This window comes from Psammomys obesus, unplaced genomic scaffold (assembly GCF_907164565.1).
Source record: "Psammomys obesus unplaced genomic scaffold, mPsaObe1.curated_primary_1811, whole genome shotgun sequence".
Taxonomy (NCBI): Eukaryota; Metazoa; Chordata; class Mammalia; order Rodentia; family Muridae; genus Psammomys; species Psammomys obesus.
The window spans coordinates 3,133,845-3,160,612 of record NW_026596415.1 but is presented as its reverse complement, the minus strand read 5'-3'; the positions used below and the strand labels follow the sequence as shown (position 1 = coordinate 3,160,612).

Here is a 26,768-nt window from a genome sequence, read left to right as displayed (position 1 = left end):
CACCTTCACCACCATCTCTACCACCACCACCATCTCTACCACCTTCATCTCTACCATCCCCACCATCTCTACCACCTTTACCACCATCTCTACCACCTCTATCTCTACCATCTCCACCATCTCTACCACCTTCACCACCACCTTCACCTCCACCATCTCTACAATTTTTACCTCCACCTCTACCACCACTTCTACCTCCACCTCCACAACCTCCACCATCACCTCCACCACCACAATAGTATCTACCTCTTGCTAATCGTCTGGTGTAGGGAGGTGTATTGATTCCATCGCTAATACCATTATGCTTGTGGAAACTCACAGTTATGCAGTGCCTACTGTGTTTCAGACATTTGTTCAGTCACTCCCAAAGCCTAGTGAGGCATGTACTGTTGTCAGCATGTTTTAACACATAAGAGGACTAAAGCACGAAGAAATGAAGTCCTTTGCTCCAGGAAATAGCTGGGGGTTGGGTGAGCCAGGAGCCAGAGTTGACAAACTTTGGTCTTTAGGCTATCATTTAATTTGTTTTCTGCTTAGTTCCCACCTTCTTATATTTTGAGACAGAGTTTCACTATGTAGCTTGGGCTGGCGTGGAACTGACTGTGTATATTAGATCCGACTAGCCTGGAACTCACAGAGATCACTTGCTTCTTCTAAAGAATGCTAGGATTAAAAGTGTGCAATAGCACAGCCAGCTCCTCTCTCCCTTCTGATGTGTCTGTGTATGTGAGGCTGGCCTTGAACTTTCGGTCTTTGTGATCCATCCTCCTGAATGATGGGATTATGAATGTGTACCACCATGCCTGGATCCCCCTTTTCTCTGTTTCTTGAGACAGGGTTTCTCTGTGTAGCCTTGGCTGTTCTGTAAATTGTTCTGTAGACTAGGCTAGCCTCAGAATCATAGATACCCACCTCCACCTATGCCTTTCGAGTGCTGGGACTAATGGCATGTACAACCATGCCTGGCTCCTTTTTTGTTTTCTATAGAGTTTTATTGTAACGCAACCATAGCTGTAACTTTTTAAATGTCCATGATGGCTTTCACATGATGGCACTGGGATTGAGTGGCTAGCCAGGGACCTCACCCATTTGCCATCTGGCTATCTACTCAGCGTTTGCTGGCCTCTTCTCTAACACTGGCACTCTTAGCCACTGACCAGTGCTGCCTTTCAAGAAAAGGAGGTGCCACATACCTATAAATCCAGCACTTGGGAGGCTGAAGCAGGAGAATCTCTGAGTTCAAGGCCAGAGTGTTCTACATATACAGTTTTAGGATACCCTGTCTCAAAAAAACAAAAAAGAAAGAAAAGATAAAGATCAGAAATCAGAGTTTTGTAATCCTAGCATTTAGGGAGGCAGAAGCAGGTGGATCTCTATGAGTTCAAGGCCATCGTGGTCTACAAACCGATTCCAGGACAGCCAAGGCTACACAGAGAAACCCTGTCTCAAAAAAAAAAAAAATCAGAGTTTCCAGACATTGGGATCAGCAGTGAACTTTCCCAGTGAGAAGGGAGTGATCATGTCCCACCTCTCTCATGCCCGTGCGCATAGACTGTCTCTGTCTTTTTCTGTCTCTGTCCCTGTGTCTGTCTCTGTCTCTCTGTCTCTCTCTCTTTCTCTCTCTCTCTCTCATGTGTTCTAGAGCAATTGCAGAGGCTGCTATGACAGGAGAATGCAGAGACCTTTAGTGTCCAAGTGTAATGTGCATGGTGGAAGACAGAGACCAAGGAGGCTGCCTTGATGGAAGGCTGGTGAGGATGGAGGGAGGGGTCTGCAGCTGTGAGGAGCAAAAGTGTGTGTGGTTACATCATAACTCTGGGAGACAAGCCTCTTGAAGAGAAGAGCTCACTGAGCAACCATGGATGCTAAACAAAGGACCAGGTTCCTAGACCAGCGGCTCTCAGCCTGTGGGTCACAGCCCCTTGGGGGATGAATGTCCTATCATAGGGCCACCTGAGATCATCAGGAAACACAGGCGTTTACATCAAGATTCATAACAGTAGCCAAATGCTAGTGATGAAGTAGCAATGAAAAAATGTTATGGTTGGGGTCTTGAGGAGCTGTATTAAGGGTCACAGTGTTAGGAAGGCTGAGAGCCACTGCCCTAGACTATCCTACAACTACCAGCAGCTGGACCACAGCTGGAAAAGTCAGAGCCAGCAAAGGTGAAGACACTTCTAGACTTCAGGGAGGGAGCTCGGCCATGGCTAAGAGGAGCTGCATAATCTGCAGCCAGCAAAGACTTGGGGCAGAAGGACTCTTCCAAGCAGAGGAGCTCCTAGTTCCTGGGTTGATTGGGAATAAGAGTCTAGATAAGCACACAGCTGTGCATGTGGTGATGACATTTGATCAAAGTTTCAACACAAATAGTATTTCTATGTATATGTGGGTTACATATGTCTGTGTATACATGTGTACATGAGTGGAGGCCAGAGGAGGATGTTGGTGGCCTGCTCTAGTACTTGTTGCCTTACTTTTTTGAAACAGTGTTTCTCACTGATTCTGGTGCTGGGCAGGTAGCAAGCAAGCCCCAGTGACTGTCTCCACTCCATAGTACTCACTGTGGGATGGTTTTGTGCTTGGCCATACCCAGCTCTTTTCTGGGACTTTGAACTCAGGTCCTCATGCTGTGCAGCAAGTGTTCTTATTGAGCCATGTCCTTAGCCCTTAAAAAGTATTTTGTTGGTTTTTGCCTAATACCATTAACTGAATTATTTCCTTTAGGGCTTCTCACCCCATTTTCTGGCCTTTGTACTTAAATTTGAAATATTACAGAAATTTTATTTTACTGGCATGAAAGCCCAGCCTTGAGGAACAGGATGTAGGGAACATTTAGTCTCCTTGGTTTTAAGTATCACTGTTGCCCAGAGTCCCACAGCAAGACCATAGAGCAAAGCAAACCCAACTTTACCTGACTGTATCCTCTGACTTCAGGGCTCATTCACATGGAAAGGGCCCTCCAGACAGTGACCCACAGCTGAGGATGGTGCTGGAGGCTAAGGGGATGGGGCTGTCTTTTAGGCAATGAAGATGATTTAGACTTGATGGCTGTGTCACTCCATAAAGATGCCCATGGTGGCTATTCTTTTGTAACACAAGCCAGGATCATCTGGGAAGAGGGAACTTCAGCTGAGAGAATGCCTCCAACAGGTTGGCCTTTATGCGAGTCTGTGGGACATTTTCTTGATGTTAGTAATTTTTATTATCATCATCATCATCATCATTTATTACAAGTTATTAAATTTGTATCTTGGCCATGGCACCCTCTCATCTCCTTCCAATCCCATCCTCCCTCCCTCTTCTCCCCATATGCCCCTCCCCTAGTCCACTGATAGGGGAGGTCCTCTCCACTTTCATCTGACCCTAGTCTATCAGGTCTCATCAGGACTGGTTGCATTGTCTTCCTCTGTGTACTGGGAAGGCTGCACCCCCAGGGGAAGGTGATCAGAGAGCCTGCCACTAAGTTCATGTCAGAGACAGCTCCTGCTCCCCTTACTAGGGTCCCAACTTGGATGCTGAGTCTATGGGCTACATCTGAGCTGGGGTTTTAGGTCCTCTCCATGTATTATCCTTGGTTGGGGTATTAGTCTCTGCAGAGTTCCTAGGGTTCAGTTTTTATGGCTCTTTTGGTCTCCTTATGGAGCTCCTGTCCCCTCCAGGTCTTTCTATCTCCCCCCTCTTTCATACAATTCCCTGCACTCTGCCCAAAGTTTGGCTATGAGTCTCAGCCTCTGCTTTGATACCTCTATCAGTAGAGTCTTTCAGAGGCCTTTGGGGTAGGCTCCTGTCCTGTTCCCTGTCTTCTCCTGCTTCCAATGTCTATTGCATTTGCCCTTCTGAATGAGGATTGTACATCTTTCCTAGGGTCTTCCTTGTTAGCTTCTTGTTTAGCTTCTTTAGGAGTATAGATTTTAGTATGTTTATCCTATATTATATGGCTAATATCCACATATTAGGGAGTATATGCCATTTGTGTCTTTCTGCTTCTGGGTTACCTCACTCAAGATGATCTTTTCTAGTTCCCACCATTTGCTTGAAAATTTCATGATTTCCTTGTTCTTAAAGCTGAGTAGTATTCCATAGTGAAAATGTACCACAATTTCTGTATCCATTCCTCCACTGAGGGACATTGAGGTTGTTTCCAGCTTCTGGCTATTATGAATAGAGCTGCTATAAACGTGGTTGAGCAAATGTCCTTGTTGTATATTTGAGCATCTTTTGGATATATGCCTAGGAGTGGTATAGCTGGATCTTGAGGTAGCACTATTCCTAATTGTCTGAGAAAGTGCCAGATTGATTTCCAAAGTGCTTGTCCAAGTTTACATTCCCACCAGCAATAAATGAGGGTTCCCCTTTTTCCACCTCCTCTCCAGCATGTGTTGTCACTTGAGTTTTTGATCTAAGCCATTCTGATGTGTGTAAGGTGAAATATCAGGGTTGTTTTGATTTGCATTTCCCTGATGACTAAGGACGTTGAACATTTCAGTGTTTCTCTGACATTCGATATTCCTGTATTAAGAATTCTCTATTTAGCTCTGTACCCCATTTTTAATTGGATTACTTGGTTTGTTGGTGTTTAACTTCTTAAGTTCTTTATATATTTCTGGATATTAACCCTCTGTCAGATATAGGGTTGGTGAAGATCCTTTCCCAATCTGTAGTCTGTTGTTTTGCTTGGATGAGAGTGTCCTTTGCTTTACAGAAGCTTTTCAGTTTCATGAGGTCCCATTTATTGATTGTTGCTCTTAGAGCCTGTGCTCTTGGTGTTCTGTTCAGGAAGTTGTGTCCTGTGCCAATGAGTTCAAGGATCTTCCCCACTTTTTCTTCTAACAGGTTTAGTGTGTTTGGTTTTATGTTGAGGTCTTTGTTCCACTTAGACTTTAGTTTTGTGCAGGGTGATAAATACGGATCTATTTGCATTTTCCTACATGTGGACATCCAGTTAGACCAGCACCATTTGTTGACGATGCTGTCATTTTTCCATTGTATGGTTTTTGCTTCTTTGTTAAAAATCAAGTGTCTGACTAGGAATAGCGCTTCCTCAAGATCCAGCCATACCACTCCTAGGCATATATCCAAAAGAGGCTCAAGTACACATTAAGGACATTTGCTCAACCATGTTTGTAACAGCTTTATTTGTAATAGCCAGAAGCTGGAAACAGCCCAGATGCCCCTCAACTGAAGAATGGATGCAGAAATTGTGGTACATCTACACAATGGAATATTACTCAGCAATGAAAAATAAGGAAATCAAGATATTTGCTTGTAAATGGTGGGACCTGGAAAGGATCATCCTGAGTGAGCTGTCCCAGAAGCAGAAAGACACACGGTCTATACTCACTCATACAGACATATAACATAGGATAAACCTAGTAAAATCTGTACATCTAAAGAAATTAATCAAGAGAGAGGACCCTGACTAAAACGCTCAATCCCCTTCCTGAAAGGCAAAGAAGATGGACATCAGAAGAAGAAGAAAACAGGAAACAACCTATGAACCTGCCACAGAGGGCCTCTGAAAAGCCCTGCCCTGCAGAGTATCAAAGCAGATGCTGAGACTTATGGCCAACTGTTGGGCAGAGTGCATGGAATCTTATGTAAGATGTGGGAAATAGTAAGAGCTGGAGAAGATGGGAACCCCACAAGGAGAGCAACAAAACCAGAAAACTTGAACACAGGGAACTTCCCAGAGACTCATACTCCAACCAAGGTCTATTCATGGAGCTAACCTAGAACCCCTGCACAAAAGTAGCACATGGCAGTTCAGTGCCCAAGTGGGTTACATAGTAATGGGAAGAGGGACTGCCTCTGACATGAACTGATTGGCCTGCTCTTTGATCACCTCCCTTTGAGGGGGGAGCAGCCTTACCAGGCCACAGAAGATGACAATGCAGCCACCCCTGATGTGATCTGATAGACTAAGATCAGAATGAAGTAGAAGAGGATCTCCCCTATCAGTGGACTTGGGGAGGGTCATGTGTGAAGAAAGGGGAGGGAGGGTAGGATCGGGAGGAGCTTATGGGGGGATACAAAGTGAATAAAGTGTAATTAATAAAAAAAAAAAAAAACAGAACAACAAAAAAGAATTAAATGGGACAATATGCCCAACAGATTTGGCACTGCTTTAGTCACAACATATGAAGTGCTAAATAAATTGTTCTTCAAAACCAAAAAAAAAAAAAAAAAAAAAAATATATATATATATATATATATATATATATATATATATATATCAAGTGTCTGTAGGTGTGTGGGTTTATTTCTGGGTCTTCTATTTGGTTCCATTGATCCACCTTTCTGTTTCTTTGCCAGTACCATACAGTTTTTATTACTGTTGCTCTATAGTACAGCTTAAGATCAGGGATGGAGATACCTCCAGAAGATCTGTTATTGTACTGGATTGTTTTAGCAATTCTGAGTTTTTTGTTTTGATGTTAGTAATTTATGTGGGAAGGGAGCCCCTTGGAGGCTGCTCCTGCACAAGTGGTCCTGGGTGGTTCAAAGCAGGCTGGGCCAGTCTTTGAGAAGTCAGGATGCAGCACTCTTCCATGGCCTCCCCTGCCCGCTTCCTTCCCTCACTCGCCTCACTGATGGGCTGAGGGGGAAAACCTTTCCTCCCCAGGTTGCTTTTGGTTATGGTGTTTATTACAACAATAGAAAACCAAACTAAGGCAATACCAAAAAGCATTAACTTGTATGGTTGCAGTGGCAATGCTGCTGTCCACATAAAGCGATCTTTCTTCTTTAAAGGACATAATAGTTTATTGTGAGCCAAGTGCACACTGCTGGCATCTGTTCTGGGGACATGAGCCCTGGGTTACCTCGAACAACACACCCTATGGGAGAGATTCCAGGATTAAAGAAAACCAGGAGTCAGTGTGTTTGTCCGCTCCTTCGCTAGGGCATCAGGCAGGCAGGCTGCTGCAGGCAGAGGCTTTCGGTAGGTTTAAGTGCTGACACATTCTTAGCATGCAAGGTTAATAGAGCTTGGAGTTCCTTCAGGCTTGTGACGCATCCTGGGAGTTTCATCTAGCCGTTATGACGATCTTAGGGAAAATGTAGCAGTTGATGACAGGAGGCTGCTAAAGAATATAGAGTCCAGGATAGCTCTGCCTCCTAGTCCGCAATGTTCCAACTCCTGCAGTTGAGATTCTAGTTAGCCAGTGCCAAACAGTGAGCATGCCTTTCACTATAGCTGTGGCTTCTTCTGAGAGCTTGAGGTCACAGCATTGGGATGGTTGCTAAAATTCCTTCCTGGGGGGATGTGAACAACATCTGCCCCTCCTCTTAAATTCCTAACCACAAATAAAGTACCATTCCACCATGGCTTACCCTGTGAACCAGTGAGTTCATTGGGTTTTTCTTGCAGAGCAAGCACAGGTGAGGTGGTACAGGAAGGAGAGTGGCTGACCTAAAAGTATTTGCCCTGGAATGTCTTCACCAACCAGGGATGGCTCGGTTCCTTGTGGAGTTCTGGTCTGTTTTAGAAGTGACTTTTCCCTGTGACGGCAGGTGAAGTGGTGCCGCATAGGGACCAAATGCAGACTGGTGCCAGAGACTGCTCTCCTACCACTGAGAAGCTTACACCTGTGTGGTTTTTAAGTGAAAGTTGCAGCTGAAGCAGGGAGAGTAGGGATGAGCCTGGAGTAAGAGAGATGTCAGGGTGCCCATATAGAGTAAGATCTGCTATTGAGACGGCACCTGAGCACTTCTGTGTCCCCGGAGACAGGGAGAGAAGAGGGTGATGCTCTGCCATGGGCCTGATGTGTCAACTTGGTCATGAGCTTCAGTTGTCTGACTCTCCATCCTTTATGACATGAAATCATATCACCCTTTTAAAAATGGTTACTGCAAGGATGATGCCACATGATCCGTGGTAACTGCCCAGATCCCACATGGCATACAGGAAGAGTTCACAGAATTACCATCATCATTGGTATAACTGTTCCAGGAACAATCTTGCTTCTGTAACCCTCTGAGAAAGGAGGGGCCATGCTTGTACATGCTTATTTTAAGGAACACCAGCATTAATGTCAAAAGATATAAAGAGACAGCATAAAGGCCATAAAGGCAGTGTAACATAAAGAGGAAGAGATACCACAGGCTCATACTCAGAGAGGCCTGCACGGGGAACACAATGAGACTGAGATGCCAAGGGCTCATATTCAAAGGAGGTTAAATGGGGACACAATAAGATGAAAGTCTCTTAGTCAAAGAGATAGGCCTCAGGAGGAATCACACCAGGCTTCTGAGTCTGGGATTGCAGCTCTTAGATCTGTGAGGAATGAATACCTTTTGCTTCAGCCAGCCTCTTGGATTTTGTTACAGCAGTGCAAGCAGACTGATACCTCATAGTTTTCCATCAGGTTTGGGCCCAAAGCTCTATTCTGTATTAGCTTGGATCTTGGGATAAGCCATAATATTCCCATGCTTTGCCAGCCTCTTCTGTAACACAGGGTGGATGTATTTCCCAGGAGTTATGTATAATGTATATCATATACAATATTATCTATATTTTATAACAGAGATATATTATATATAATATAGATAATAATTATCTATAGTATCTATAATATAGATAATAATTATGTTATATAATATAAAATAATACACATGTTACTTTAGTTTGAACCATGATGGGGATTGAATACGTTGGTTCTTGATCTCAAGTGCTGGTGCTCAGGGTTTGTGATGAAGGAAATAAGGGGTGAGGGAAGTCTCTTGACTCTAGGATAGACTGTGGAGGGTTTCATCTCAGTTTTGGCTCTGTTGGGTGTGGTCATTGGCCAGTGGCTGGACAATCACAGCTGCCTTTGTTTAGTTGTGCACTGGGGTAGAGTGGAGCTGGGCTGGGCGACTGGTGTTCTTGTAGGTGATACCAGTGTTAGGGACCTTATGGCTCTGTTTGATTCCAGATGTCCTGTGCTCTTTCTCTTCTGGTGTGGGGATGTGTTGGGCAGCAACTTACAAAAGCTGTCCATCTGAGAAGCAGGTCTCACTGCTCTTTTTCTCTCACTCCCAGTGGCTTGTCATGGTGCCGGGATGTAGTAGTGGTCAATTATTTTCATTCTAAAAGCCACTTTATTGAGATATTTGCATATATTACAAATCACATCTAACATGCAAGCAAATTTTAAAATACATTTATGTTGCTAATATTTTTTTTCTCCTTTGACTTTCCTCCTCACCATTCTTTTTTCTTCTCTTCCTGGGTTGGGACCCACAGTCTTGGTCATGCTAGTGAATTCTGGGTCACAACTCTAGCCCCCTTTCAGTCATTTTTAAAAAAGGGAGTAAGTACATTATTTAGCAGTGCTTCATAACTTCTGTACATTCAATCAGTCACCTTGTGATGAGTGTCTATCATCAGACACCAAAAAGCATGGTGGCTCAGCAGTCACACCCAGCTTGTCACCCCTCACTGTCAGCACAGCAGGCTTGCTCTTCCTTTCTAGCTACTGAGCACTGCCTTCTAGTGACTGTCCTTGTCTGCTTTGTCCTAGGCCTCTCCTGCATCATGGAAACTCTGACTGCATTAGTTCCTTTTTCTTGTTGCTGTGCCAAAACACCTAACAAGTCGATGAAGTCAAGCAAGTTAAGGAAGCAAGGGGTTATTTCTTAGCTAGCATTGCAAAGGCAGTGGTTTTAATGGTAGACACCTATGTTATCAGATGTTTGTAAAGCTCAGTCTAACTTGAGAGCTGCTTTCTTCTCATTGTACAGTTGTGTTTGTAAATGGTGCCAGAAATGTTCGGCTGCATGAACACACAAACTTTTCTGAGTTCTTACTTTCATATCAACTTGAGTATCATTCTGAGAATTTCTGTGTGTATGGTTTAAAGCAAATGAGTTGGTATGTTATATCTTAATGTTACCATCCTGTAAGTCCTTATATGAAGGGAAAAGAATATGCAAATACAGTATAAAAGGTTGGGCTGATGAGGTGGCAAAGTTGCATAAAGGCACTTGCCACAATATAAGTGGTTAAGCAAGCAACCCTATCATACTGAATCTGGAATTTGGAATTTCAAGACAATCATAGGATATTTTATGTTAAGTATGTGTTTCCATGTGTATGTATGTATGTATGTACGTATGTATGCATGTATGCATATGTGTGTGTGTGTATATATATATATATATATCTGTGCATAGATATCTAGAAAGTCTCAGAAAACATTGTCAAACCTGCTAGCAAGATTGTAATAGTGCTTAGAGATACCATGCCCTGTTGTGCCTTTCCTACCCTCCTCACTCGAGGTGCCATCACCAGAACACATAGGCAGAGCGTATGTGTGTTCTTTACCATCAGCTGTGCCGTGCACAGTTTGCCAGGTTTATGCCCTGTAGTTGCGTCACTCATTGCCACGTGTGGGAGGCTCTTTACTTCAGCTTGTCTGTGGTTGAGTCAGCAGGGGAGGCAAGCAGTGGCCTTCAGAGCAGCCTCCCCAGAGTCCTTATAGGTTGGTGCTGGTTTCTGTTCTTTCTGCTTCAAGTTGGCTTTGCTAATTTCCAATCTTTCCATTCCATTTTCTTGTATCTTAAAAGAGCCACTGCATTCATTTGAAGTGTTGCTATCAGAGGAGGTTAATCTAACTCTCCTTCTTCAGAGGGCACGTGACCCAGAATTGTCTTCTCCCTGAGGCTGGGTGATGTTTTTAGAATAGGTCTTGGTGTCACTTACAGTCAGTATTCCTAGGTACAGCCTATGCTCTGTGACAGGCAGTTTGAAACGTTTGTTGTGCCAAAGTCGTTTGTTTCAGGATGGCCATTCCTCTTGTCTTCTCGCAGGGCTCCTCCTGTATGTCGGGTCTTACTCACCAGTCTTCAACGCTTGCCACTTTGTCTCAGGTCTTTGTTTCAATCACTCCATTTCCTCTTTTCTTTTCCTTTCTTTCTTTCTTTCTTTCTTTCTTTCTTTCTTTCTTTCTTTCTTTCTTTCTTTCTTTCTTTCTTTCCTTCCTTCCTTCCTTCCTTCCTTCCTTCCTTCCTTCCTTCCTTCCTTCTTTCTTTCCTTTCTTTCTTTTTGAGACAGTTTGTTTTCACTTTCTAGGTATTCTTGTCCCATCAGTTTTCATTTCTGAAGTGTTTTCTCAGGTTCCTATGTTCTTCCTGACTATTGAGTTTTCTAATTATGGTTTGCATGTTTTTCTGTGGCTTGTATCATCTCTACCTTGTACTTTGTCTTGTCTTGAAATAGAAGCTTGCAGTTACATGGGAATCTTTGTTATATTTTTATTACCTGTAGAAGATTTTACCCCCTTCTTTTCTTCCTCCCTCGCTTTCTTTTCCTTCCCTGTTTCCTTCTCCACCTAGTCTCATTTTACATTAGAGTCTTGCTATGAAGCCCGGGTTATCCTGGGACTGACCATTGTACCTTGCACCTGCTATCCTCCTGCCTTGGCCCTCTGAGCACTGGTTTGACAGGTGTGGGGAGCAGAGCTCCCTCTTCTATCATTTCCAGCAATACAACCACTTGCTTCTTGGAACACTGGGCTTTGCCTTCCTTCCTTACTTTCCCTGGATTCTTTCTCCCCTCATCCTTAGATCCTCTCTTCACTATTCAGTAGCAGCAGCCCCATTTCAGTGTTTTCCCCTCGCTATGTGGTTCCACCACTGTGGAAGGGAACCAAGGCCGTTGGGGGTTACGGTCAGTCTGCACTGCATTGTTATCTGGAGAGGAACGGTCCTGGTTTTACTGCAGCCCTCACCTTCATGCTGAGTGGCTGATTTGGGGACCACGTCTCAGGTCTTTTTAGTGGTTGGCTTTTTGAATCAGTTTGCACTGTGGCTGTTAGTTTGCCTTGGCCTAGTTAAGCTTTGGGGTTTGCATGGGGCCCTGCGTGTAGTTCTATTGTAAATGCCATCCCTGGGCTTTGGTTTTACTCCTTTTTTTAAAATGTAGGAACTTAGAGAGATTTAAAAATGATGCTGCTGTCACTGATATCTTCCCAGATTCCTTTTCTTTTTTTATTATTATTAATTATACTTTATTCATTTTGTATTCCCCCATAAGCCCCTCCCTCCTCCCCTCCTGGTCCCACCCTTCCCCCCTTTCTGCATGCATGCCCCTCCCAAGTCCACTGATAGGGGAGGTCCTCCTCTCCTTCTTTCTGATCTTAGTCTATCAGTTCTCAGAAGTGGCTGCATTGTCAGGGTTCTAGGTTATCTCCACAGATTGTCCTTGGTTGGAGTATGAGTCTCTGGGAAGTTCCCTGTGTTCAAATTATCTTGTTCTGTTGCTCTCCTTGTGGAGTTCCTGTCCTCTCCAGCTCTTACTATTTCCCACTTCTTATATAAAATTCCATTCACTCTGCCCATCAGTTGGCCATCAGGCTCAGCATCTGCTTTGACAGTCTGCACTGCAGAGGCTTTCAGAGGCCCTCTGTGGCAGGTTCCTAGGTTGTTTCCTGTTTTCTCTCAGATTCCTTTTCTAAATAGGCATTTTTAATAATACTGCTAAATCCTCCCTTAATAATGTTCCCAGCAGACAAAGCACAATGTGAGAAAGCTGCAAATGAGGGGATGGGAGGCAAGCAAGCAGCTGGTAATGGCTGATGATGGAGGACAAGAGCTCACTGTGCTGCTTGGAGCCGCAGCTCTAGAGGCCCAGCTGTGGCTGGCTGTGGAGTGCGGCACAGTGGTTTCCTTAAGCCTTGGATAGGAGCTACCAACCTGCATCCTGCCATCTTCTGCTGTTCACCCTTAGTGAGACAGAATTGTTATCATGAGCCTTATGTATGCATAAATTTCTTTATAAAACAATATATAAATTTCCATAACTTTTTATCTTGTAAGCTCGTACCTAGGTGCCTGGCTCATACCCAGCTCTCATGGTTTGAATCTGAAATTTCCCTGTAAGCTCATGTTGGGGGATGTGTTTCCCCAGCGAGTGGTGAATGATCCTTTGAGGGGGGCTGTGGGTCATTTAGGAGGTGGAGCCTGGCTGGCATAAGTGGTCCTCTGGGGTGTCCATCTGAAGGTTACCCTCATCACTTTCTCTTAACTTGCTCTACTTCCTGGATGTGAACAGTATCCAGATGCTCCTGCCCCAGTGAGCTCCACCATGCTCCATCTACCACAATGGACTAGTTCCCTCAAATTGTGAACCCTGTCAGTGAGCCAAAACTAAGTGTTCCTCCTTAAGTTGTTTCTGTCATAAGGACACAAAGGTTACCAGAGCTCAAGTGCTTACATTTTATACATTTGACTTTATTTCAGCCTTTTTTCCCCCTGTATAAATGACACATGTAAATACACACATGTCACTATATAAATGTCTGAAGGTTTTTTTCCACATTGTCAGAGTTTTCTCTCTAGTGCTGTGATAAACACCATGACCAAGAGTAGTGTGGAGAGGAAAGGGTTTATTTCAGCTGATAGCATAGTCCATCATGAAAAGAAGTCAGGGGGAACAAGGCAGGAACTGAAACAGACGCCATGGAAGAACACTACTTCCTGGCTCGCCTCCATGGTGTACTTAACCTGTTTTCTTTATGTCCCTCAGGACCACCTGCCAGGGGTGGTGCTGCAGCCCACAGTGATCGGGGCCTCCCACATCAATCATTAATTGAGAAAAAGCCACTATTGATTTGCTGACAGGGCCATATGTTGGATACCTTTTCTTATCAAAGTTCCTTTTCCCCATATGACCCTGGTTTGTGTTGATAAAAAAGCTGACAAAAACAAAACAAAACAAAACACTAACCCCACCACATTGTGATCCATGCTTCCCAAATCTGCCAGCATTTATCTTCAGGAATGAGGGCATTCTTCTGCATTACCACAATATTATTGCATGCCTGAGATAATTGACAGCAGTGCCATAATTCATAGTTACAATTCCCTAATTGTTCCTAGTGTGTCTTTTATAGTGATTTCTGTTTCTCACTCAGGAGCTGGACAAGGTTTACTCTCTGTCCTTTGTTGGGCTGCCTTCAGACTTTCTGCCTGAGCTCCTTTGGTGCACTGTATAAGGTTGGGCGAGCCTACATCCCTGCTTTTAAGGAGATCATGGCCAAGAGGTAGCAATGTTTTGAATAATATCATTAAGGAGTCAGACTTTGTGGGGGCCTCTGCAGGCAGCCTTGCTCCAGAGTTTGATTTCATTTTTCTAATAGATGCCACCCAAACTCCTGGGTCGCAAACTCACTGTACCTGGCTAGCTTCTAGGTGTCCTTTCCATTTCAGTGACATTTGAACCTCTTGTGCTAGCTCTCTCTCTCTCTCTCTTTCTCTCTCTCTCCCTCCCTCCTCTCTCTTTCTTTAGCATCCACAAAATGCATTTATTTTTTACACACTGTAAAGAACCTCAATAATGTTCAGAAAGGAAATACAACAAGGTCCTTAGACCAGCCTATCAAAGCACAGGCTCATCAAGCTGTTACTCATAGACTCAAGGGCACATCATCAGAGAAACATATTGAGCTAGCGTCTGTGAGGTCACTTTCTATTTTCAATGCAAGGTGAAACAAAGCTGACAGACATCTTAGCAAAATATTTTCCTAAACCCATCATAGCAAGTGCTTTAACAGAACAAAAATAATTGCATGTTACTCATGAAGATCTTCCTTTCCAAAAGATAGATATATTCAAAATTAAAATAATCCCTAAGAATCATCATCATAATAGTAATAGTAATCATCATCATCATCATCTACATTTAAGGCAGTGGAATGTCAGAACATTTTTATAGGCCTACCTTTTCTTTCTTTTTTTTTTTTAACTTTTATTAATTATACTTTATTCACTTTGTATCCCCCCATAAACCCCTCTCCCCTTCCCTCCTAATTCCACCTTCCCTCCCCCTTCTTCACGCATGCCCCAAGTTCACTGATAGGGGAGGTCTTCCTCTCCTTCCTTCTGATCTTAGTCTATCAGATATCATCAGGAGTGGCTGAATTGTCATCTTCTGTGGCCTGGTAAGGCTGCTCCCCGCTCTGGGAGGTGATCAAAGGTGCTAGCTCTCTTTATGCTGGCAACCTGGAGTCCAGAAGCATGTCTCTCCCTATTTAGGAGTATCTAGCATAGTTTTCCAATAGTTTGTCCTCAAGTTTGGGGGTGAATGGTAACACAGCAGGAGAGGGCTCTAATTGTGTGCCAGGTAACATTAGTGACAAACTGCTGAAAGAGTCTATGTCAATTCTTACAGTCATTTGATGTCAAGGGGGAACATAATTGTTTCCTTAGAAATGTGGTTCACTTGGCTAGGTCTCTGGGGCTGACTTTGCAGCAATAGCAGTGAGTGTATCTGAATGGTTATGCGGTGGTGGCTTAGCCCCAAGCCACAAGGGCTTTTATACCAAGCCCTTACTTTGGTCCTGAAATTCCAAGCCCAATGCTGGTTTCAAGCTTGTCATACTCCAGAGTTTCTGCACAGTAGGGGTCCCAGACAAGAATGTCCATAGATCAGGACTAACAGAAGTAAGGAACCGCTCACATGTTAGAGATAAAGGAGGGTGTCTTTGGAGGGACTAGGGGAGGCATTTTCCCTGTCTAAAGGGGCAGCAGCCACTTTGCATGACTCTGGGTCCTTGCAAAGCTTCCCAGACAACTCTTGTTCTTGGCTTTTTCAGAAGGAATCTAGTGAAATAGCCTGGACTTGTTTGTAACTAATTGGAAACTCCTTGCTCCCTCTGAGGCTTACATAAGCCTGAGAACCTTCAATCCACAATTCCAGTTCATGAGCTATAATAATATGCTCTCTTCAATAGCATTTCTGTCTCTGCTATGGGGCTTCCATTGTTGCATCTTGTTGTTATTATTATCATTATCCTTTAAAATTCTTTCTTCCTCTCCAGCCCAGTTTGCTACCTGTTCTCTTAAGAGACTGAGATTTGATGACACTATTGTCATTTTTTCCAAAGCCAAATTGAGTTTTCAGCTTGGTATTCAGATACTCTGTCTCAGCCTGTCAACACTAACTACATCAGTCTGCACGGGCAGAGCATGCACCCCAGTGGGCACAGGCATACTATATGCATGCAGTGCCTTCAGAGGTTAGAGGGGGTTGTCAAACCTGCCCAAACTGGAGTTACAGATGGTTATGAACAACCATATTGGTGCTGGGAACGGAATCAGATCTTCAGCTAGGGCAGTAAGTGCTTTTAACCTCTACACCATCTTTTCAGCCCCAATACTAGCTAACACTTAGAATTTGCTACATGAAAGATACTGTATACATATATTTATAAAGATACAGTTAAAGTCTCTATAGTTTCTAAAGTAGCTATTTTTATTGTCTTGTTTTGCAAGTGATAAGCTGAGGCTTAATTATATAGCTAAGAGGACACAGAGGTAAGATCAACATTTACAACAGTCTTGCCGGATGTAAGACGTTAGCTGCCAGGTTGATACATGAATGCCCTGTAAGTGACTTCTGGGAGTTTGGAGTGTGTGAAATGAAGTGTGGCTCCAGCTCTTGAGTTGGGAAGCTTTCCATTTCCTGTTGTGCTCAGGATATTCTGAGGTGTATCATCTACCATTAATCACCTCCCTGTGTTCCTGGAGCTGTTTGGTCTGTTTCCTTGGCTGGGATCTGAAATGTAGGACCCAAAATGCCATGCTAAGTAGACTTTACCAGGTGGCTGATGAAATGAGATGGGTTTATGGAAGGAATAGGGAGATGGTGAGAAAATCAGAGAGGGCATTAAGAGTCAAAAAGCTTTCTTAGGTCCCTCCCTAGTGCCCTGAAACTGGAGATGATGCCATGCGTCTCAAGCCCCAGAACAGCGGGAGAAGTTCGAATCCCCTGGCAGCCCTTGACTGTTGTCATATTCCAGGGAACTGGAAAGAAAAGAAAATGCCCCAAGACTTCATTTGTCCAAGCAGGCACTGTGTTCTGGGCAGCAGCTGAAGAAGACCACTGCTGCTGCTGGGTCTCTCTTATCATCATGGTATGACGGGAGGGCACAGAGCAGCGAGTGGATGCTGGAGTGTGCCCAGGAAGTGTCTTGAGGCTTTGTTAAAGTGCAGACTCCAGGGTCTACTTCAGGGAATGATTCCCAAGAGGGGTCTGGGATTCTGTTTTCTACTTGTAACTTTTACCCCTTTGTGTGCTGACATATACTTCCCATAGGCGAAGCATTCTCCTTTGGCACTTGTATTCAGGGGGGTGGTCAGAAGGTTGATACTCACACGTGGCCACACAGGGGCCTTACACTGTGCCTGGCACTCACCATTTGTTGTAGACATTTCCTGTCTTGCAGAAATGGACACCATTGCATGCACTTGTCTTATCTCCTTATCTCACTCTGATGACCTTGACATTTTTAAAGCCAGTTTTGCAAAATGTTCCCCAACTTGTTTGTTGTCTTCTTATGAGTAGGTTCAATTTGTGCGTCTTTGGTGGGAATACCATCTAGGTGAGGCAGATTCTCCCTAGATCCCTAGATGGTGTTGGCCGTCAACTCCTTCCATCCCTCAAGAGGCTGATGAACACACTCAGCTTAAGTGCTCTGCCCTTTTGCAAGTAGTATTTTGTGAGGAAGATTTTGGAGCTGTGGGTATTCTGTTGTACACTAACGTTTTCATTTTATTCACTATCTCATAATTCATTTCTGTCACTATTTCAATGGCCAAATTGTCCCAGCTTTGCCCAGTGATGGTGTTACTTTGTTTTTTTGGTATGGTCTCATGAGTTCACAGCAATCTCTTGAATTTTGACAATACTGTGGCTTTGCCTTCCATTTTTTTTTTTCCATTACTATTTGTTATTTCTTCAGTTACAAAAACCTGGTTTTGACTGATAAAATTGGTAATTAAAAAAATATTAAAATTTCTTTTTGAAACAAGTTTTCTCTGTGTAGCTCTGTCTGAACTGGAACTTACTTTAGACCAGGCTGACCTCGAATTCACAGATAATCCATCTGCATCTGCCTCCTATGTGCTGGGATCAAAGGCTTGTGCTGCTGTCACCATTCAGCTAAACGTGATTATTTGATCCTTTAAGTAATTCACCGTTTGGAACTGAATTGTTTAGGAAGGGAAGACCCCGCCCCCAGCCCACCTCCCTTAGGAGTTGGAGGGCTTGAGATGCTGAGACTCAACAATCTCAGATCTGTGCTTGTATTGCTTCGTGCTGAGTATCTCTCCTGGGTGTTGGCCAGGGTGTTGACTTGCAGACAGAAAATCAGGTCAGCCATAACAGTGGTGCAGGGCAGGGCTGGGATAAGCTGAATTCTAGAGCAGTGGAGGACCTTACTTAGATGGATGGTTGGCTGAGCATCCCTGGGAGCCCTGACAGCTGCAAGGCAGGAATGTGAGGACCCAACTGAGAGTACATTTATGGCACAATGGGGGAGTAGCTTGAGTAGAGCATCCTCCACCTTTAGATATTGCGGCTATGATCTTCTCACTGCGGTGGAGGCTGGCTGGGAACCCATGACCTTTTCAGAGTGTACATTGTATTATATTACATAGGCAGTGCAGAGAACCGGCTGTCTTCTGTTTCTAGAGTCATTCTGCCGGTCTGAATCCTGGTTTTTCTCATTTCCTAATAAAATTACTTAGCCTATGTCTGGTCACTTAAGTGTATAAGTATTGATGAAACCTCTACATCCCTTCTCCTGTAGCAGCCCTTGCTTATTGTAGGTGTTGGATTGTTACAGTCAGGACTAAACAAAGGTGTGACTGTAGCAGTGTTTGGTAGAGATCTACAAAATGTGTTGTAGTAACAGTAGACTGCAGGGTTAGAAAGCCTTCACTAGGGGGTATGGCTGGAGGAGACTAACAGTAAATGCCAGAAGCTTTGATAGTATATTTTACCAAGATCTTGAGGTCTTAGGAGTGGCTTTTAACACCATTAAATGAGGTGCCTTCTGTTCCTGCTATTAATCCCAAAGATGAAAGGAGAAAGACCACCGACCCAAATCTACATAGCCAAATTAACTAAAGCAAACAATTAATTAAAACAAGCTTTTTTTAGTCTAGTACAGGGGGCTGTCAGGGTTCCATAGGTCATCACTGGATGTGAAGAAGATAAAGTTTTTATAGCTCAGGAGTAAGGGGTTTCCAAATGAAGGGTTTGGTGGGTAAAATAGGCAGGGTTATAGGATCAGCATATAGCAAGGTGGTCAAAACGAGGCAGTCATAACAATCTTTAGAAACAAAGGTAGGGTTGCAAGATGGTAATTATAACTTTTTGAAACAAAGACATGATTGCAAAGTGTTTGCAAGGTAATTATAACAACAAGTGGTCATAACAACAGGTGACCATAATAACATTTTGCAACAAAGGCATGGGTGATGTTTCCTGGAACAGGCAGTATAGAACCATTTGTAGTTAAGGTTACAGGTGAGGCATTGTCCAGTCCTTGAGAAACAGGTTTACTCATAAACAGGAACAAGGCTAGTTTGTCCTTGGGTATAAGATGGCTTGTCAGCCTAAGGTGGAGGCAGGCTGACTCTTCACTGCCTGCTTTGGGGTAGTTCCCTTGGCCTTGTATAGCCAGGCCACTCAGCCACTGTCTTCTAGTTTGATGTCATTAGATGTAGTGTCTACTTAGTATCACTGGCTAGTAGAGTTGAGGTACCCTTAAGCCAGGCTTTTGTTTGTCCAGAAGAGCAGATTTTTGTAGGTGTATCTTATTGTGGTGTTTTGATGCTCATGAATTACCAAATGCACTTAACAGGTTCGTTGGTTTTGTTTTGAGTAATTATTCTTTGAATGGTGCTGTCTGGGGTTGCTGGTTGTTTATTCTGACATCCAGCAGGCGTAATTGCTTTGACTTGCACACATTAATTACTGTAGTCACTGGAAGCTGTAGGAGAGGCATTTGCTACCACCTACTACATGATTTACATTTTCCCTGAGCTTTGAAAGGAAACTGCAGGGTGGCCAGCAGGCAGATCAAGGCTGGCAGCCGGCTGGCAAGATGGTCTGGAGTCCTGTAGATGAAGAGCTTTGGACTTCTCTCCACCTCTGTGGCTGCTACCCACTCCTCTTAACCCTGTCCACCATCATTTCATAGCTGGATAACTAGTTCTTGCCTTCTGGAAGGTCAACTGGCCTCTGTTGTATTCACACCCACTCTGTTTTTCTCATATAGCCCCTCTGTTCTCTCTCACACTGTTCTTTGGATGCTCACATTCCTTGCCCTGGCTCAGGGGCCTTCATGACACATGCCTGGCTGCAGTCTTTCTAGCTTCCTGGGGCTTCCCCAGCCCTTTCCGCTGGCCTAGTCTTGGGTTTGGCAGCCTGCCTGGAACATTGTTAACTTCCAGAAGAGCCTTGTAGGCATTCTATAAAACATTCCCCCACACTGTACCCTCCTGTCTCTGCTTTCCCATCCCCCCATTTTTATAGGGCGCATTGTGATTTGGAACCTATTTCCTGGAAGGCCACAGCTCTTGTGTAAATGTCACCCCTGTGGGGATGGGGAACCTTACACTCATGTATCTGAACAATGTGGGCACTAACTTGATGTCCCAAGAAGTAGTTGTTGGAAGTATTGTGCACACTGCACCAATCCTCAGGCTCCTTGATCATCTTCTGTTGCTGAGGGAGGTAAACTGAGTACAGAGAGGATGTCTGTCTGTGCCATTAGCTGGATGTGAGGTTATTGAGCTTTGACACTTAGTTGACAAAAGGAATGGAAGGTCAGAGAAAGTCAGTACCTTGGGCAAGTGTTTTGGTCTCTAGAATTCTTACCCCTGTTTCCTGTATTGTTTCCAGGCTTAACTGCAGGGGTCAAAATGACTCACAGGGTTGCCATGAGGATCAAGTGAACTAATATACACAAAGTTCTGTGGATCAGCTTAAATTTAGTCAATTAGGTTTGACACTGTAGCTTAGTGGTAATGTGCTTGCCTAGCCTCTGTTCCGTCTGGGTGCTGCTCTTCCCAATTCCTCATAGTTTCAGAGGGTCAGAGGCCTGGGCATGGCTTAGCTAGTCCCTCTGGCCTAGGGTCTCATAAGGTTAGCCAGAGTGTGGTTGGAGCTCAAGTCACTCAAGGCTTGATGGGGCTACAGGGTGTTCTTCCAGTTTACTCATGAAGCTGTGTGGCTTCCCACAGGTTAGCTGGGAATCAGAGATGGGAGCATTCCAGAGAAATAAAGACTTCTTATAACTGATTCTAGAAGTGACACATAGGACTCCTGCTACTGGAGAGGGCGAAGAAGTCCAGGTGACCGCTAGGAAGCACATATTACAGGTGTTAATAGGGTGGGACATTTATGAACTTAAAGTAGCACTTGGCATCTGCTGAGCATCATGTGAAAACTGGAGGACAGCTGTTGTCACCATCAACACTGAAGTTTAAGAACTGGTAAGAATAGGATCTGAGATTTGAACTCCAGGATGGCCTGCATAGTGAACTTTAGCTCCATTGATAGCCATGTGTCAAGCACTGATATATGTAGCGCTCTTTTTAAAAACTCTACTTTTGGTGTGTTTAGGTCTCAGCCTCCCTTCCAATCTTCCAACCTCCCAACCCTATGTAGGAGAGAGGAGGTTAGTGGCAAGAGAGGGCCCCTTTTCTTCTTCTGGCTGTTCAGAATTGAGATTTTTTTTTTTTCAGGGCTCTATACCAATCTCTGTCAACAGCAGATGCAGCCAGCAGTCTCCTTCAAGACCATGTGCCCCTAAGTGTTTTTCTCTGCATGGGTTTGCTCCACACTGCCACACTGTTGTCTCTTAGGTCTCTCTAAACTGCTACACTCCACACGCCAATATCGCACGCCACACCTTCTCTTTCTGGGCTCTCAGTTTATATCCTCAGAGTCCTAGACTATGCCTCTCTCTGTGTGGCACATGGAAGGCTGTTACCAGCTGGCAAAAGCCATGTCCTGCACGAGACAATTAACAGGTGTGGGCAAACTATAGCCCAACTAAAATCTCACACTTGGTATTTAAAAAAAAGTATTTACATAGCATAACTGAGTTTACAAAAAAACCCAAAACTTCTGTTACAAATATATGATAATCAGAATAAGAATTTATGTAGTGAGTACAATCATATATTCTAAATGGCTTCCCTGTCCACAAGTTAAGATCTTCCAATGGCTGACAGTACAGTCCAGGAGGTAGGTTGTGGTGCTTGCTGTGGGTCCTAGGACCCACAGGTATTGTGGCTCATATGTGTCCACACATATCTATAAACATAAATGTTTAAATGTTATAAAAAATTAAAAAAAATCATTGCTTTTTATTTTTGTAAGTTAGTTGCTCAAACTATGGGAATTGTGTTCTTGGGCTAGTGACATGTGAAGTTTAAAGAAAAAAAAGAAAGGAAGAAAGAGAGAGAAAGAAAGAAGAAAAGGCACCTTTTAGGTGGGGGAGATGTATTGATTACTCAACTTTCTGTTACTGTAACAAAAACCCGAGACAGTCAACTGAAGAAGAGAAAAGGTTCGTTTGGTTCACAGTTCTGTTAGGCTTTAGTCCATGGTTCATTGGCCTGCTGCTTTTACAGTCTGTACTGAGGAGGCATTCCTGGTGGGGAGTACAAAGCAAAGTTGGTCACCTTAGGACCAGGAGAAAAAGAGGAAGAGGAAGGGGCTGACAAGTCCCACTGTTTCCTTCAAGGGCACTCTGCTTAACGAGGAAGACCTCCTAGATCAGGGGTTTCAACCTGCAGGTTGAGACCCCATTGTGGGGTTGAATGATCCTTTCACAGAGGTCACCTAAGACTATGATTCATAGCAGTAGCAAAATTAAAGTTATAGAATAGCAATGAAAATAATGTTATGGTTGGGGTCACAACATGAGGAACACGAGGAACTGTATTAAAGGGTCACATCATTAGGAAGGTGGAGAGCCACTAGATGTTAGGTTCCACCACTTCTAAGTAGAATCAGGCCTGCAGGACATCAGTGACCTCCTATTGCAGAGGACAAGAATTCCTTTGATTGCCAAACATCCCTGCGTCCCACAAGTACCAACCTGGCTTCATAAACTGGCATAGCATACTTGACTTCTGTGGTCACTGTGTTCTCTTTTCAAAGACATAGTATACTCTGGATATGTGTTCCTGTACTCAGGAGGCTGAGGCCCGGGGCTCATCTCAAGTTCAAAGCCACTTATAATAACGAAGATGACTCAGTCAAACCGTGTGTTCACAGTAGCTATCTGGTTTCAATGGAGCCTTCCCTGTGATTAGGTAAGGTGTAACCATCAGGGAAAATTGGGCCAGGGCTGTTCAGGGCCTCTTGCTATTATTGTCTAACTTCCTGTAAATCTTTAACTATTTAAAAATAAAATAATCGCAACATTTGATCATTCTTAGGTATTTGTAGCCAGTGCCGCTGGCCAGCACACTAGGCCTTTACTCTTTCCAAGAAAGTTTGACTATATTCTCACTTGAGACTTCACACTTCCCAGAGATGTAAAATGTTCATTTCCCCAACAGAGCAGAGCCTGCTAGGTTAAACTGGCAGCTGCCACAGATGTCCATCCAATGAGCTGATATATTTACCATGGTTTCACGTCATTTGATGGAAATTGGATTTCTATTAAAATTCTATATATTAGGTTTGATTTTTAGATGGAGTCTTAACATATTATTAAAAAGATAATTCAGCAGCTACCTGAAACACTTTAGAGATGGAATGACCAGGAAAGCTGAAGGTTGGCCTGTGTGTGGGGGCAGGTAGAACGAAAGCCAGAGGCCCAGCACTGCAACAGTGCAACCTGTGTGTTCAGTAGTCTCAGTGGAGGCTGCCCACTGTGCCTCTTGGAAAGTGGTCTTTGGAGAGCTAGTACTAACTTTCTCCCAGCAGAAGTGTGTATCTACTGAAGGTGATATTTTCTGTGACTTCTCACAGGGTGGCTGAGAATGAGATGTGTAATGAGGCTGTGGTTATAGGAACCGTACTAAACACACAATGCCGTTGTTTACAGCAGGGCTGTTTTCCCTCTTCACAGGCCTGCTCAGAGCTTGCTGTTTGGTTTCAAACAATTGCTGTAGCTGCTTTAGCTGGAGTTAATGCAGCAACCCTGTACAGATTCCTGACAGTCTGTTAGGGCAGGGGCAAAGGGAAGGCTTCTTCATGGTTTCCTTTACCCAAGCTTCTGAGAAATGTGCGGAGTTCTCAGGTGATTCCTGAGTGTCTGGTACTTCCTGCATTTGACCCTGATGTTCTCTCCCCAAATCAACTGCAAAGAACAGTCCAAGGGAAGGGCTGTCTTAATAGACCGCGTGGTAGTGTAAGGCACTGGAAACAGACATGCCTATCTCAGGTTTCACAGCTGAGTAAGGACTAAGGAATGCTCTTTCCATCCGTCAACAGACTGAGTTAGTGCTTGCTGTGGTGCAGTTAAAGAAAACAGCTTGGTTGCAGCAAGTGTGCAGTGTGGTCTTGACCTGTGCACTAGACTGCAGGCATGTGTGGTCAGCCATGCATGCTGTAGGGCATGGCAGTGAGCACAGGTTTGCTTTTGGTTCCTGGGGGAGACAGAGATGGAGCGGATGACAAGGAACATTATGTACTTCCAGCCAAAAATGTTAAGGGAATGTAAGTGTAGCAGGTATTTTTCTATAAAACATCCTTGCTTACACATGCCCTAAGTATGACAGGGTGGATAGGAGAATGCAAGGGATTGGGTTTTCAGCCAATTCTGTTTTCTTAAATAGTTCTAGTTGTTGGAATGTTTTGCAATGAGTCTTTTTATTTGTATAACCATAGAAGAAATCTGGTTTGAGCTCTTTTTATTGTAAAGCAGAAAATTTTAGTGTGTTTAATCAAACTCTGAAGACCTGGGATGGGGAGTGAGAGGCAGAAATAGAATGCAGACAAGGAGCCTCTTCCCGGGATAGCTGGTGAGAGATTAAATCTCAGAGAGACACAGGAAAATATATCTTGGGGACAGAGAGAACTGGGTTTTACTGGTGACCTTGACCATGTGATCTTCTTCAGAGACACTATCTGTCCAACTCCTCTCTTACTGAATTGAGATAATATGACAGACTTATTGTGAATTTTCCACAAATGATGGATGGATAAATGTGCATGTGTGTGAGTCAGTGAGCTTATATGGGTCCAAGCTATGTGGTGGTTAGAATGGATGATGAATACATGTATGTGTGGTTGTGTGAGCTGACATGATCAAGGTCCAAGCTATATGGTGGGTAGTAATGAATGTCAGTTTCTTCTCCTGCTACCTAATGTCACATGATCAGTCAGTGTACCTAGGGAATGGGGTTTGGGAGGTAGGTTGTCATTGTAGCCCAATGTCTGTTTTCTATTATATGCTCTTATGTGGGGTTGGGAGTGGATTTGGCCACTGGTTCCCCCTGGTGTTCCAGTTTCCCCATCTACAAAGTAGGAGCTGTGCTAGTTTTGGGGATGATGTATAAACACACAGCATGAGGTCAGTCATGTACTACATGGTAGCTGGTGTGATTTGAGCCTGCCCCTGGTGAGCTGTGTTTACTGTGTGCCTCTGTTGGTTTCGAGAATATCAAGTGCCTGACCCTGAACAGACACCTGGAAGTTTGCGGATTCCCAAAGCACACATTTGCATTCCAAGTCTGTAGGCACGGGCACAGTTAGCATTCACCAACACTCCAAAAGGAAAGTTCCAGAAGGTTTTTCAAAAGTATGCCCTGAGTTACAGCCATTTTCAGCATTGCTCTGTGAACCAGGAAAGCACATTAACATTTACAAGATACAAATTGTGTGCTTTTCTTCATACAGATTCTCTCCCCTGCTTAGGGTGGCAATTGTTAGTTTTTAAATTTGTTTTTTTTTAAACATTCTTATACCTGCAGAGAAAACGAGGTGCTCAAAGTCCAGCTGAAGAAGTATGTAGGAGCTGTCCAGATGCTGAAAAGAGAAGGTCAAACAACTGAAGGTGAGGTGGCGATGAGCCCATGTTGGGGTGGGGCTGGCTACTTTGTGGGCAGGCTCAAGGAATGGGTGAATACATACTTTGGTGCAGTAGAAAATGGTGCTTGTTGCATCCCAGAGTTAGACAGAAAACTCTGCTGTGTATTCTTGCTAAATGAAAACTAAGCCCCACTGGACTCAATAACAGTTGTACGGTTTGAGCACTTACAGTCTAGAACATGGAATGGTTGATTTGCATGAGGCTAGAGGTATAAGCAGCAGAATGCAAACAGGGTAAACACTGACACCTTCCTGGACTCACACTTGCCAAGCTGTCATCTCTTGTAGTCTCTTAATCTCTCTGTGTCTCAGTCTTCTCATGTGTAAAATGGGATAGTTGACAGGTGATGTGTGGAGGCAGTATAAGGATTAGCACAGGGTGGGTACTGTTGGTATTTTTGTTATTTTAATTTTGACAATTTTGTGCATATGTGCAATGTGTTGGGATCACTCACTCCCCCTCACTTCTTACCTCCTTCACTCTTGATAACTCTTTCCTCTTAGCTTACCCCTCCTGCATTTATGGGCACACAGCATATGCATATGAAAGTCAGAGACCAAACTCAGAAGCTGTCCACTTTATTACTAGAGGCATGGTATCTCACTGAACCTGGACCTCACCAATTGGCTGGGCTAGATGGCTAGTGGGCCCCAGGGATCCATTTGTCTTCTCCTCCATAGCACTGGGATTACAAGCATATGCCATAGTGCCAGCTTTTTCACACAAACACCAGGGACTGAGCGCAGGTCCTCAGGTATACATGGCAAACCCTTTACCAATTACACCATCTTTCCAACCCCTAGGCTTGCTTTTGATTTAGAAAATGCAGGATTATGAGATGTATTCCTGAATCAGGATTTTGGGAGCACTCCTTCCCAAACGCACAAGCAGATTCCATGGTCTGTGCGGATTGCAGTGGAAGCTCCATTTCTTAAGATG

At 43.9% G+C, this 26,768-nt stretch overlaps 1 protein-coding gene across 1 annotated transcript in view; it reads left to right on the top strand.

Moving 5' to 3' along the window:
- Snx29 (sorting nexin 29) overlaps nucleotides 1-26,768 on the top strand; it is a 425,497-nt gene that overhangs the window by 147,609 nt on the left and 251,120 nt on the right. Inside the window, exon 14 of the mRNA XM_055597769.1 lies at nucleotides 25,711-25,793. Coding sequence (XP_055453744.1) covers nucleotides 25,711-25,793 — 83 coding nt within the window. The remainder of the gene's footprint in view (nucleotides 1-25,710; nucleotides 25,794-26,768) is intronic.